The sequence below is a fragment of the Lycorma delicatula genome, chromosome 11 (assembly GCF_047948215.1).
Source record: "Lycorma delicatula isolate Av1 chromosome 11, ASM4794821v1, whole genome shotgun sequence".
In the NCBI taxonomy this organism is placed as follows: domain Eukaryota; kingdom Metazoa; phylum Arthropoda; class Insecta; order Hemiptera; family Fulgoridae; genus Lycorma; species Lycorma delicatula.
The window spans coordinates 42,530,541-42,545,285 of NC_134465.1; the positions used below are offsets into that span (position 1 = coordinate 42,530,541).

Sequence of the window (14,745 nt, forward strand, 5' to 3'; positions counted from 1 at the left end):
CATATGGTAACTTATAAAAAAAAATCAGAACCAACAGCCCATATTCAAAATAAAAAAAAAAAATAATAGCTTTTTATCTATTTTTTAAAAGTAATTTTAGTTTTTACATAGTTATCTAGTGAAAACATTGTTATGTGACAATCAAATAGTTAAAAAATTATTTCTGTGCAACATAAAATAAAATGAATTAGGCTATGTATTCTTAAAAAGAAAATAAGTTATTTTTTAAGAAAAAACAAACTTTTAAAAAAAAAATTTGCCTGAAATATAAGGCTGATTCCTTCCTTAAAAAATTTAAATATAAAATCTTTTATAATAATATTTTGGATGGGGTCCAGAATATTTAATAATCTTTATTACGCAGTGAAATTACTATCATTTCATTTTATGATCTATTAAATACTTTTGAAGGGTATTTGATTATTATAAAATTAATAATATTTCCAGTAAGATGATTTGAAAGTAGCGTCAGATTAGTGGACATGTTATATACCTAATTATGAAAAAAAATTATGTAGATTCAAAAATAAACTATTCATTCAGACAGAGATCATTAGAATGAATGATTTGCCAGCACCACTTCCACTAAGCGAGAGAGAGTTGATACTATTTTAAACACAGTATGTAGAGAGGGGGTTTCTCAATTATTATTCAACTGTATAAAGTTCCAACAGATAAAATAATCATTCAATTGTTAATGTGCTGTGTGTTAAAACAGTAAATGTAATCAAGTTTTTAAACATAAATATGTGGGTTTTTAAAATACTGTTATCATTATTTTTATTTATGAATACTCTTATTTCTTATACATTTTCTAATAGAATTCATTCACGATCATTGACTCCATTACATAAATATGACAAAAAATACATTGAAGTTCCAGTAAGTGAAACTTAGTATGTTTTTAATTTAATTCAATTTATTTTTTGCAATCATACAATACATTTTATAGTTTTTACATTATTATTAATAAAGTACAAATGATAATTAAATCTAAAAAAAAAATTATTTTATCTTAAATATTTAGTCTTTGCTGTCAAAAACTAAGTTTAAGCACTAGCTACAAGTACCAGATAAGAAACTAGAAGCAAAATATATGAGGTGATTTATTGATATTTGAGTGATTAATGATTTGAGGTTGAGATTAATTACTGAAACTGAAAAAAATATTTGGGGAAATCCATTCTATTAATGGGTAAAGAAAAATAATACTTTTAGACATAATCCATTTTTATTTGTTTGCATTTTCATTGATTTAGTGATTTTATTATTGTAAAATGATTTTGAACTACATTTATTAATTAATAACAAGTATAGAGGAATTTTCTTCTGCATTCTGACAAATCTGTACAAAAAACATCATGACTGCAAAATAGGTGTAAATTATGTGGGGAAATATGAGGTATAAAGAGGTTTTTATTTTTTTATCTTTTATGAGTATATAGGATGACTTTAGTCCATTATTCAAGTCTCTTTGATGGGACTGTTTGGGCCTTACAGTCCTCTCAGTACTTTTTCATATGTTCCAATCCTTGTTTCCTTTCTAGTGTTGAAAATTTTCGTGTTGTGAGTTTTTCTTGTCAGTGGGAAGCGAGTATTTTTGTTGTTGATTTTCTTGTTTAATTTTATCTTATCCATGGTAACATCTGGTGTAAGACTGATTTCCTTCTGATCCTCCCTTATTTCTTTGATCCATCTGCATCCTGTCTTGGTGTTTTTTGAGTCGAGTTCATACTGTACTAGCTGTTTCAAAAGTCTTGAATCTTGCATCCTCATGATATGTCCAAAGAATCCTAGTTTCCTCTTATGGACAATATCAGTGATGGGTTCTAACTGTTTGTACACGACGTCGTCAGACAAGATCCATCACTGCCCATCTTTCTGGTACTTTTTATTGAGGCAGGTTCTTCTAATTTTTCTTTTGATTTTCTGAAGTCTATCTATCTGATTATTTGTCAGACAAATTGCTGCGTAAGGATGTTTCTGCTGCATAAGTGGCTTCTGGTTTTATAACTGTGTTTTTGCATTTACTGATAGGCATTTTTTATTGTAAGCGTACAAGGTTAATTTTTGAGCTTTAGCTAGTTTGTTTCTTCTTATTTGGATCAAGTTTTTTTTTTGTTTAGGTTGTTTGTTATTTAAATCGGGTTATTATTTTGATTTTATTACTGTTTATATTTACTTCTTTTAATGGTGTTTGTTTTTGGGGTATAATTTTTCTCTTTCTGATGGATATTTTGAGGCCAATTTTATTTTTTAATATTTCTAATATTAATATATTAATTCTAATATATATATATATATATATATATATATATATATTAATATTAATTCTAATTATATATATATATAATTCTAATATATCTTATTTTTAAGTTCTAATATCTTTGATTTAGCTTCATCAGTGTCATTTGGTAGCAGTGCCAAGTCGTTGGTGAAACCACAACAGTTTGTTTTGATTTTTCGGCCAATTTTTACTTTTGGGGTGCATTTTTTGAGCCATTTCCTCATTACCATTTCTAGAGTGCAGTTGAATAATGGCGGTAAGAGTTCATCACCTTGGCACAGTCCTGTTTTGATCTCAAATGGTTCCGAGAGTTTGCTCTGAATTTTATCTTTGAATTAGTGTATATGAGGGTCAGTTTTATTATTTTTAGTAATTTGGTATGTAGTCCAAGGTGTCTTAGAATTTTTAGTAGGGATTTTCTGTGGATGCAGTCATAAGCTTTCATGAAATCTACAAATGTTATCATCATGTCTGTTTCTTTTCCTGTTGTAATCCATTGTTAGCTTGAAACTCTTGATCTGGCCTGGACAGCTCCTCCAGGGTCTGAAACTTCTCTGGTATTTTTCTAGTTCTTTTTTGAGTTGTAAACCAATCCTGTTGAGGATGAGTCTTGAAAGAATTTTGTATGTTATGTCTGGGAGTGTTATTCCCCTGTAATCATTAGGGTATATTTTGTCCCCTTTTTTGTGTAGCAGATGGATGAGGGCTGTCATCTAATGTTCTGGTGATATTGTTTATATAAAAGAAAATATTTTAATTGTATTTTAAATTTTAAAATGGATCGGTAATTTATTGAAATTGACAACAGAAGAATATTAAGACATGTTTGCTGTCATTCTTAAGTTACAATTTTTTAAATAAAATTGAATAATGCCTTTAATTCCTATATTTTGGTTTGTTTTACCTCTGGGTCCGCAGTCAAGCAATTCATTCTGCAGAGGATGAGATGAATGTTTTGTAGCGTGTGTGAAAAATGCCATGCCTGACCGGGATTCGAACTCAGGACCTTCAGGTAAAAGGCAGAGATGCTACCTTGTGCGCCACGAAGGCCTAGTTCACCTTAAGTGATGACAACAATATAATAATGCTGATCTTTTTAATAAAATACTAAAGTGTTGCAGAATTCATGTCTCTTCAGTGAATTTATCTCTGTGAGCATATGTATTTAGATTTATAATATTGCAAATTTGTAATATTTTTACCCCTAAGTAAATTAATTGTGTAAATAATATAACATAAAAACTAAAAAATTATGAGATGGTTAAAATAAATCTATTTTAGTAAAATATTAATGAAAGTCAGCAATAAAAATTACTTAAAACTATTAACTCTTGAAGTGTCAAATTGAAACAAATTTTATAAATGTAATATTTTAACTTCTTATAAAGTTTTCATCCACCATTGCAACCATCTTCTGACCGGTGTCACTGAGCTGTTCTTATTTTGGCATCAACTGATGTGATCGGAGCAGTTCTTTTTATAATTAGACAGGGGCAAATTTTAAAATGGAGTCAGAAATTATGTTGGATTTGAATTCTATCTGGATAATTAATATATCATTGTTATGCGTTTATATATTTTATAATGTTTAACTGTGTTAAAATGTGGTTCTCTCTTTTGTGTGTTTAAAATACCAGTATGTTGTCATTGTGGATGGATTTGTGTCTTGGTAATAGTTAAGCTAATACTGATTCTACGTTGTTACAGGAGGGATTTTAAGCATTTACTGTACATTTCTTTTAGTAATGTTTATAATAATTGTACCCACTGTATCAGTTTTACTTTATTATTTTTAGTAATTGGCTGTGAATAATAATTTTTTCATTTTATATTTTGAATTTATGAATTTGACTATATAAAAACATAAATATTTTACAGATTTAAGGAAAAAGTTATTTTTTATTTTATTTTTCACGTACTTACAAATAATGGTAACTGTTTAGACTCCAAACATCTGAAGTTGCACGTTGAATATCACATATTATATAATCCATTCGTGTTTTATTTTTCATTTCAGGTGGATCACTTTAATTTCGCCAACCAGGATACGTTTAAGCTACGATATCTGATTAATGATGAAAACTGGAATCCTGAATCAGGTGGACCTATATTCTTTTACACAGGAAATGAGGCTGATATTACTTTATTTGCTGAAAATACGGTAATTGTTCAAGTTCTGCATTACTAAAAAGCCTCTTATGAAAAGTTTTCACTTTTCTCTTATTTAACTTTTTGTTTATTATTATTTACTTTTTATATATTAGATTTGATGAAATGATCACGAAAAAATGTAAAATAACAAGTATAAAATTGACTGATTAAAATATATTTTGTTACTAAAAATCATTATCAATGATTAGTCATGTCACATACACTTATGATTTTACTTGGAATAACTTTTCATAATTATCATGTACTCAGATATAAAATCAACTGTATAAGGTAAAAGAAAATAATTTACAAAATCTCATTTTGTCTGTTTTCAAATGAGTGTATGAAGTATGAGGATATGAGATAATTAGGTCCTATTTTCCATATTAGAAACCCTTGGTGAGTTACTTAAAAACATTTTTATTTTTAACGTACAATAATCTCAATCTATTTATCCCATTGCATTTCAGTGCTTTAAAACTTGCAGCATTATGCTGTCTCAGTGCCATATTTATACCTCATGCTTGTTAATCTTTATCATTCACAAAACATTAAAATTTAAATGGACCAATCACACAGGCTAAAGTTGTGGATGTAAGGTGGATACTGAAAAAATTGCCACTCTAATTCAATAATTTTCTCCCTCGGTTAATGAACTATGTGACATCTGGCATTGTCGTAAAAAAGATATACTCTTTTTGTCAGTAGACAAGGAGATTTTCTTCCAACTGTACTTCAAGAAAATCAAAAGAACATTACAATATGATGCAACATTCAAATTATTACCTAATCTCTGAAAATGGGCTAGCACGAATTCCAAAACACCGTAAAAATAATCTAACTGATTAAAGTCATAACCTCAAATTCGTACAGAAGGTGAAGAAAGATATTTCTGCTGCATTTGAGTCACGGTTTGATTCATGTTGGGTAGGATAGATACGTGATTAATTTTTAACAACAATCTTTTTTATCATGATTATTGTTCTTCTTCAACATAGTAAAGGAGAAATCATGATAGCATAATTTCAGTATGATGTCAACTTATTGAAGACGGTATACTATCAGCAGAGAACACAGTATTGAAGTTGTTATGAGATATCATTTCTTACTTATTAGCTAATATTAGCCCCGCCACTTCCAGAACTGATGGTTATATTGTAACCTGAACTAGATGATAAGGATGATCTTCATCAACTTTTGAGCATTCTTCAGAGAATTTGTTGAACCAGTTACACATACAACCTATGGTATCGAACTAAACAGCTCATGAATACACACAATATTTCAAGTACTATTGCAGTTAGAAGGTGAGATGAAATTTCTTCTTGCCTTTTTAAGAAATAATTGATGTTACCTACCATGTTAAACATGCAAACACATTTTCTGATGTTTGTGGACGGTCAAAACTGCAACATAAATATGGATGGTTGTCATGTTCAGTTATGTGATAATAATAATTTCTTTTGCCTGGACATGTTCGGTTAGAATGTGACAGTGACAGTGCAAAAATTGAGAAGGCAAAACAGCAATTTCACACATATGAAAATAATGATGCCATGAGATTGGTATTCATTATTTTGAATTATTTCTGGAAAGAAAATAAAATTTAATAAAAACTTTTCATGAAACTTTTTATGAAAAGTGTTCTGATTAAGAGGTAAAAGAGAATGAATGTTGAATGGTTCAAAAATAAAAAGTTGCAGTCAATAAATTATTAATCAACTTTATTTGTAATAGACTTCAAGTTATCTTTGATGAGAAATCACCATTTAGACCCTTGACCTGAACTGGCTAAAAAAAGGGTAGCTGTTAGTAATATTCATATTGACTTGAGAGAAACCTCTGTTTTTCATCAGTACTTATATTTTAAACTTATCTTATCTTAAAACTTTTCTTAACTTATCTTAAAACCAAAGATTATTATTTGTATTGAAGCTTAGTTAAACAAAAAAGAAAAGATTATTGATATTAATGGTTATACTTACATATGAACAAAGCAGGTGGAGTTGTGATTTTTATTGATTGCATCATTGAACATAAAGTTACCGATGATAAATTAGGATTTACAGATTTACTTACTATAAAAATAACTTAAAAATATAAAAATGTGTTTTGTACAGAAGTTATGATTATATGAAGAAAATTTCAATTAAGGATTTATGAATAAAACTATTTGATAGATAATAAACATAATAAAGAGCCATGTAATTTATTGATTTCAGTATTGATATAAACTAAAGTGATCTTGAGATTCTTGAATTTCGTAATAACTTTTTTGAGTTAGGATTTGAACCTTATTTTAATAAAAGTATCAAAAGAATCAAAAAGTAATTTTGATGAATCATGTATAAATAATGCTTTTATTAGAAGTTCTTTTAATGTAAAATCCATAAAACTCAATTAAATCAGATTGCTGATCATTTATCCTTTTAATTTTTAAATATTAAAACTGAGATAATACCTGAATCTTTTAATGACTTTTTCGCTTCTGTAAATTTCAAAAGATTGTTAGTAACAATTGGCACTGAGTAATTGAATTGGCACTGAACTGGAAGAGAGTAAAGTATTTCAAAAAGCTTAGCGATAGAATCATTGTAATAAAGTTAAAATCAAAACCTAAGCCGACGACTATTGTTAACATCTATATGCCTACAAGATCCCATGATGATGTTTATCATGATAAGGTAGAGTGTGTATTGAGAAGAAATGAATGAAGCAATTAAACACATAAAAGGGGATGAAAATGTAATAATAGTTGGAGATTGGAATGCAAGCATCACAAAAGGCAACGAAAAAAATATTGTGGGTGAATATGAGCTGGCAAAAGGAATGAAAGAGGAGACCGACTTATTGAGTTTTGCACAAAGCATAATTTAGTAATTGCCAACACCTAGTTTAAAAATCATAATAGAAGAATATACACATGGAAAAAGCCTGGTGATACTGCAAGGTATCAGATAGATTATATCATGGTTAAACAAAGATTTAGAAATCAACTTATTGACTGCAAAGCATATCCTGGAGCAGATATAGATAGCAGCCATAATTTAGTGATAATGAAATGTAGATTGGGGTTTAAAAACTTGAAAAAAGGGAGTCAGATGAATCGATGGTATTTAGAGAAGTTTGAGGAAGAGGAAGTAAAGAAGATTTTTAAGGAGGATGTCCCAAGACGTCTGAGTAAAAACGATAAGGTAGAAAATATAAAATAAGAGTGGGAGAATGTAGGAAAAGAAATTATTAAATCAGCAGAGTGAACTTACATGGAACAAAGAAAACTGGTAGGAAACCTGATATCAGAAGATATATTGCAGGAGATGGATGATCGTAGAAAGTACAAGAATGCTAGTGATGAAGAAGGTAAAAGGAACTATAGAAAGTTAAGAAATACTATAAACAGGAAGTACAAATTAGTGAAAGAAGAGTGGGTTAAAGAAAAGTGTTCAGAAGTGGAAAGAGAAATGATCATTGGTAAAATAGACGACCATATAGGAAAGTTAAAGAGAATTTTGTGACACATAAATTAAAATCTAATAATGTGCTAAATAAAGATGCTACATCGATTTCTAGTACAAAAGAAAAGGTTGATAGGTGGGTGGAATATATTGAAGAGTTATATGGAGGAAATAATTAGAAACTGGTGTTACAGAGGAAGAAGAGGAAGTTGAAGAGGATGAAAAGGGAGATACCATACTGAGATTTGAATTGAGTAGAACACTAAAAGATTTGAATGGCAGAAAGGCTCCTGGGATAGATGGGATACCTGCAGATGGGAATATCATCAAGGCATGTGAGTACATTTAAATACCTTGGCTGTATATTATCACAGGAAGGAAATAATGGAAAGGTATAAATAGCTATATGATGGAATGATATATATAGGGGTAGATCCCAAATATTAAATTGAATTAACACAACGAATTGTATATATAAACTGATTTATTACACAAAAAAACACTGAACACCTGAATTATTTATATACTGACTTGGATTGATTATAAACTACATGAATTGAATATAAACTGTTACTTAATGCACTAAATATGACTTATGTTCATAGAAAACGTATACTGATTGAATAGCGGACTGTAATACTGAATGCGCAGCTGTCGGCAACCGGAGCACGACTAGCACGACCCGATTGAATAGTATGCCTTGCTCCCACCAGAGCAAGCCAAACACATGTATCGTATATGAGCGGGAATACAAAACGCGTTGAAAACGCAACAGTATAGCTTTGGGATGGATGGCTATCTAGAAGTGCAACTCTTTGTGGTGACATGATGTGATACAGAAAGCAATTAAATATAGATTGTACAAGATTGTTATTGTGAGCATTTTATTGTACAGGTCAGAAGCTTGGGAAATTAGAAAAAGAGATGTGGGATGGTTCTTGGCTGAGGAGATGGATGTGCTACACAGGAGTTGTGGAGTTTCTAGAATGCGGTGTGTGAGAATGAGGAAATCAGGGGAAGAATCGAGGCAATCAGTACAGTGATTAATGTTTTGGAGAGAAGAAGACTACAATGGTATGGACATGTTTGAAGAATGGAGAAATATAGATGGCCTAGGGGGATGTTGGAATGGACTACAGGAGAGAGGAGGAGCAGTGGATGTCTGGAGTGATGGAAGCGATGCAGAAAAGGAATTTGGAGAAGGAAAGTTGCTAGGATAGAAAAGAGTTTGACAGTTGGGATGTGAGAGACGGCCTTTAGCTGTAAACACTTTCTTAGAAGAATATATATATATAAATCGGATTAAATTTAAAAATGTAATGTTCAAAATATTAGCTATACGTTGAGATGATTAAAATGTAAAAAAATTGTGTTCTGCGATCCATTATTAACACCACAATATATCTTACGAAGGCCCATTTGCTGTTAGGTAATGAATCAAATGTTATGCTAAAAGGATATAGGTTGATTTAAATTGGGGCTGTTGCTGCCATGCAGCTAGCATCAAGATCGGTTGCACCACTTGTATTTTTCTAAATAACAATACCAATATAAATATTACAGAAATAAGTGGGAAAACAAGATGTAGAATGTGATAATTCTGGAAAAACAGAAATAAACTGGAAAAATTTTTATTGCTAAAAAGTAATAATCGATGATGGCACTTTTTGCATTGGAACTGTTCTTTTACATTCATTAAACGAAAAAAGCAGGTTTTTAATTAAAAATGTGATTTTTCACAGCTAACCAAAAGTTTAAAATTCTCTCCTGAAAAATTACGAAAATGGGAGTGATCACAGATATATATATTTCTTTTTTGCTGAAATTAATATTTTTAAGATACATATTATTCCTCTATACTGTTAAATTGTACTAGTACAAGGTGGTTATATTAATATAATATGTGTGTGTGTTTAATTAACTATATTATTGCTATTCATTACAAATTCACATAGCCACCATGATAAAGCTTTCATCTTTTCTCTGCTAATTTAACAAAATATTCACCTTACACATGTGTATGGATTCACTAACCTCAGTTTATTCTTTAATTTTTATAAACATAATATTCTTCTGTTTGTTCTCACTAATATTATTATTTATTCCTAAAGTTTGAATATTTTTTCTATAACGTATATGATGATTAAAAATAAATTTTCTTTCTTTATATTTCAAGCAGATTTTCTTTAAAAAAAAAAAAAAAAAAAAAAATAGTTTAAATTATAATTTCACTCTGTTTTAAATGTAGATAATTGGTTAATTAATGATATTACTTTTTAGGGTTTCATATGGGAATTAGCACCAGAATTTAAAGCACTTATTGTGTTTGCAGAACATCGTTATTATGGTGAATCATTGCCATATGGGAACAATTCATTTTCGGTAAGTTTAACTTAATTTAATTATTAAAAAAAAAATAGAATAAAACTAAATAAATGAGTAAAAATGTAGTTTTTATAAACTAAATAGATATTATTAAGATATTTGTTTTTAACTAAAGAGAAAAAATCTTTAAAATAAAATTTAAAAAAATTGAAAAGTAAAAATACAATTTACGATATAGTTGTCCTTCTTTCTTCTTTTGTTTAGCCTTTAAAACCACCATAAGGTATTACACTTCAGAGGATGGTTGAGGATGGTATGTATGAATGTAAATGAAGTGTAGTCTTGAACAATCTCAGGTCGACCATTCCTGAGATGTGAGGTTAATTGAAACCCAATCACCAAAGAACACCAGTATCCATGATCTAGTATTCAAATTTGTATAAAAGAAACTGCCTTCACTAGGATTTGAACCTTAGAACTCTCGACTTTGAAATCAGCTGATTTGCGATGACGAGTTTACCACTAGACCAATCTGGTAGTGATATAGTTGTCCTGATATCCTTGAACTTAACTGGTGATATAAATTCCAGTTTAATAAATATTGAAGGAAAATTAATAAAAATATTGAAATCTGTTAGGGAATCAAACTACAATAGTAGTTAATGTAATTTATATTTTATTTCAACGAACTTCTTTTTTGCATGAAATTTCAACCTGCTTATACAACTCTGTTTTTTATATCTTATTAATTTGCCCATTTTGTTATTTTACACTTCCGATTTATTACATTCATTTAATGTTGACTATCTCATTACCTTGCTTTCTGCCAAATTTCATTACTTATATTTTAATTTAATTTCAACCAAATTTCTCTCCGGGCAATAAATTCATGATATTCAAAATCAACATCCTGTTATAATATCATGCATTACCCAGTTTTTGGTACCATAACATGTTGCACCCCATATAAATTGCTTTAAAAAATGTCAATCTAATGATAAATCCATATTTGATACTAGCAGAGAGAATACTCTTTATTCACATGTGGATGGAACTGTATTTTAGACTTTTATATTTTTGGGACCAGGGCTTCATATAAAATTAAAAAAGTAAAAAATGAATAAATCAGTTTACCTAGAGAAATATTGTAACGTAGTACAAGTCAGGATGGTAAAAAGAAAAAAGAAATATTTTCTCTGAGTGGTGTATTAGTTTTGCATTATATCTTGTTACAGGATGCTAAGCACTATGGTTATTTAACAGTTGAACAGACATTGGCAGATTTTGTTGATTTAGTAACATATCTCAGAAGTCACCAAGATGGTAAACACAGAAAATTAAGCCCTGTAATCGCTATTGGAGGTTCATATGGTGGAATGTTGGCTGCTTGGTTTAGACTTAAATATCCCGCTGTTATTGTCGGGTAAGTGATTATTTTAGTTTTTGATTGAACTACGTTTAATAAAAATGCATATTATTATGATTTGAAAGTAATATAAATATATCAAACTAATCTGTATTTCTTATTTCAGTAAATAAAAATACACGTGGCATATTTTTACATTTGGTAAACTGTAAATTTGTTGGCTATGTATGTTCTGTTATATAACTTGCATCGATTCACCGAAACTCATAAGTGAGTCTTGTCTGACGACCAGCTTCGTGAATCTGCTCGTCAGTATTGATTGAGTAGGGGTTGAGGACAGCAATTATTATACACTGTATCTATTATACTAATTAAAAGCATTTATTATGTACTAGCTAACAGTACTATAAAATACAACTATACAGTAACTAACATATATTCATAAATGCACTATTATTTGCTGAAGGTCATTTTACTAGATGACATCATGCGTACTATTACTCACTACCCAAATTCACGGAGCTCTATGTTGCAAAATTCCTACCCAGTGAGTGAATTATCAATAGATGAGAAAAATTTCCAGAATGTATGATGATCTGTTTTTTTTTTATATAAAGAAATTATAAACATTTTCCACAGCTCATCCATTTTTTTAAGAAGAACAAAAGCACCATGTAGGCTTATTAAGGAGGTTAATCTCTGAAAATATTTTCTGATAAATATCATTTTCCCTGTTTTTTCATAAAGAAAAAAATCTCATCATTAGTCTTCATAATTTTATACTTTACAGCTTTGCTAGTGCACAGGTGTTTGAGCATATTTAATGAAAGATTGGATCGGTATGTTTTACGGTGGGTGAGTGTATCCCAACCGCTGTAGGAGAAGACACCCACCTTGTGATGATTCCGGTCGTCATCCCCCCGTTCCTAGCCCTGATGGGCTTTAATGGGAGTCATCTTCAGACCTTCTAACTGATTTCACCTTACAGTAATAAGTTAAGCCTCAGTTGGGATACCACCGATGTAAATGCCTTGGAAGACATTTATATCGGTGATTTTTAACTCAGCTTTTGTCTTTGCTGCAGGCCCCTTCTAGACATCTTGACTGTCCTACATCATTGCCCTCTGAACTAACTAACTAAGTTCGTGGAAGTACGAACCCTACGCCTATTTCTACATTTAAATAAGCTACTTGTGATTGTAAATGTCTCATATCGTAAATCTATTTGATCTGTTGATTCTATTTGGTAAATGCAATGCATATCACCAGCAATGTTGATTGCAACAATGAAATGGTGGGCGAGTGCAATCAAAACATAGGACTAAATAATTTAATTTCTGGATAACCAAGATCCGGTCGATCAAGAGTGTACATGATGTGTTAAACACTTGGCGCTTGACCTGTTGATACATATGCTGTTTAAATCGTGCAAATCAGACGGGCGGTTGCTGAGATATTATGGTGACACCCCATCGCATCCCCTCCCCAATTTTTGAATGGCACCCTGGAGGCACTTGAAAATATTATCATCTGATGGGCACCACTGGTAGTGGATGGAGTTATCGTCATGGGGAGTGTTATCACCATGTCTCTGTTTCTTTTCCTGTTGTAATCCATTGGTAGCTTGAGACTCATGATCTGGTCAGGACAGCTCCTCTAGGATCTGAAACCTTCCTGGTATTCTCCTAGTTCTTTCTCAAGTTGTGAACTGATCCTGTTGAGGATGATTTATTAATGTTTTATATAGAGATGGTTTAAATTTCATATTTTTTCTCAGGAACTGAAAAAAATATAAGCTTTCTATAATAAGAGATGTACTTTTTTAAAATGTGGTAAACATGTTAACTTAGAAGTAAGTAAAAAAAAAATATATATATAATAATAATTAAAAGAAGATTGAGTATTGAAAATTTATTGTTTATCATGTTAACAGATCTTCACAATTTAATAAAATTATTTATTACAGGGCCCTCGTTATATCGCTATGAAATATGTTTATGTAATTTTTTTTTTTAAATTGCACATATAATTTCAGTAATCATTAAAGATTCATATTTATCAGTTAATTCTTGATTTGATTTTGCAATTCAACTTTAATAAAAATATGTTTAAACATTCTGGTTTTCAACATCATCTAAAAAAATTGTTTATTCTATATACGAGGTCTGTAAATAAAGTAATGAGACTGGTTCAGAAAAACTTTTTACTTGTACTCCAATTATACATAGACTCTATCACCTTCGAAATATTTCCCTTGGGAAGCCACACAATACTTTAAACGGTTTTCCCACTCTTCATAGCAGTGTTGGAACTCAGAAACTAAAATATCCTTCAGATGGTTGGTAACATTTTTTTTAATGTTTTCTATTATTCAAAAATGGTGTCCTTTGAGGTTTTCTTTTAAGGTCGAGAACAGGAAAACATTGCAGGAACTCAAGTCAGATGAATAAGGTGGTTGAGGAACTACAGGAATGTTTTTTTTTGCCAGAAATTCATTAATTGAGAGTGCAGTGTGACAAGATGCATTTTCATGATGCAGCATCATGAATCAAATCAAAACCATGCTAATTTGTTTCCTTGATAGGAATGACATTGTCCATGAGTTTTTGCCTACAGGACAGACTGTAAATCAATATGTTTACCGAGAAATTCTTTAAAGACTGCGGAAAAGAGTTGCTCATGTGAGATCAGCCATCAAAGACAACTGGATGCTGCATCATGACAATGCACCTTGTCATACTGCACTCTCAATTAATGAATTTTTGGCAAAGAAAAACATTTCTGTAGTTCCTCAGCCACCTTATTCACCAGACTTGAACCCCTGCGACTTTTTCCTATTCCCAACTTTAAAAAAAACACCTCAAAGGACTCCATTGGAACAGAAGAAAACATAAAAATAAATGCAACCAACCATCTGAAGGATTTTCCAGTTTCTGAGTTCCAATACTGCTATGAAGAGTGGGAAAACTATTCGAAGCATTTTGGCTTCCCAAGTGAACTATTTCGAAGATGATAGAGTCCATGTGTAATTGGATTGTAAATAAAAAGGTTTTCTGAACCAGTCTCATTACTTTATTTACAGACCTCGTATACATATTTAAAGGTTTATAATTATTAATAAATCAATATATTTAAATTAAAAATAAAAGTTTAAAAAAACA

General features: G+C 30.3%; 1 protein-coding gene across 1 annotated transcript in view; it reads left to right on the top strand.

The window, feature by feature from the left end:
- The first annotated feature begins 668 nt into the window (after positions 1–668).
- Positions 669–14,745, top strand: part of LOC142332394 (lysosomal Pro-X carboxypeptidase-like) — a 34,159-nt gene continuing 20,082 nt past the window's right edge. Inside the window, exons 1-4 of the mRNA XM_075378820.1 lie at positions 669–882; positions 4,305–4,448; positions 10,174–10,275; positions 11,454–11,641. Coding sequence (XP_075234935.1) covers positions 748–882; positions 4,305–4,448; positions 10,174–10,275; positions 11,454–11,641 — 569 coding nt within the window. The 5' untranslated portion in view covers positions 669–747. The remainder of the gene's footprint in view (positions 883–4,304; positions 4,449–10,173; positions 10,276–11,453; positions 11,642–14,745) is intronic.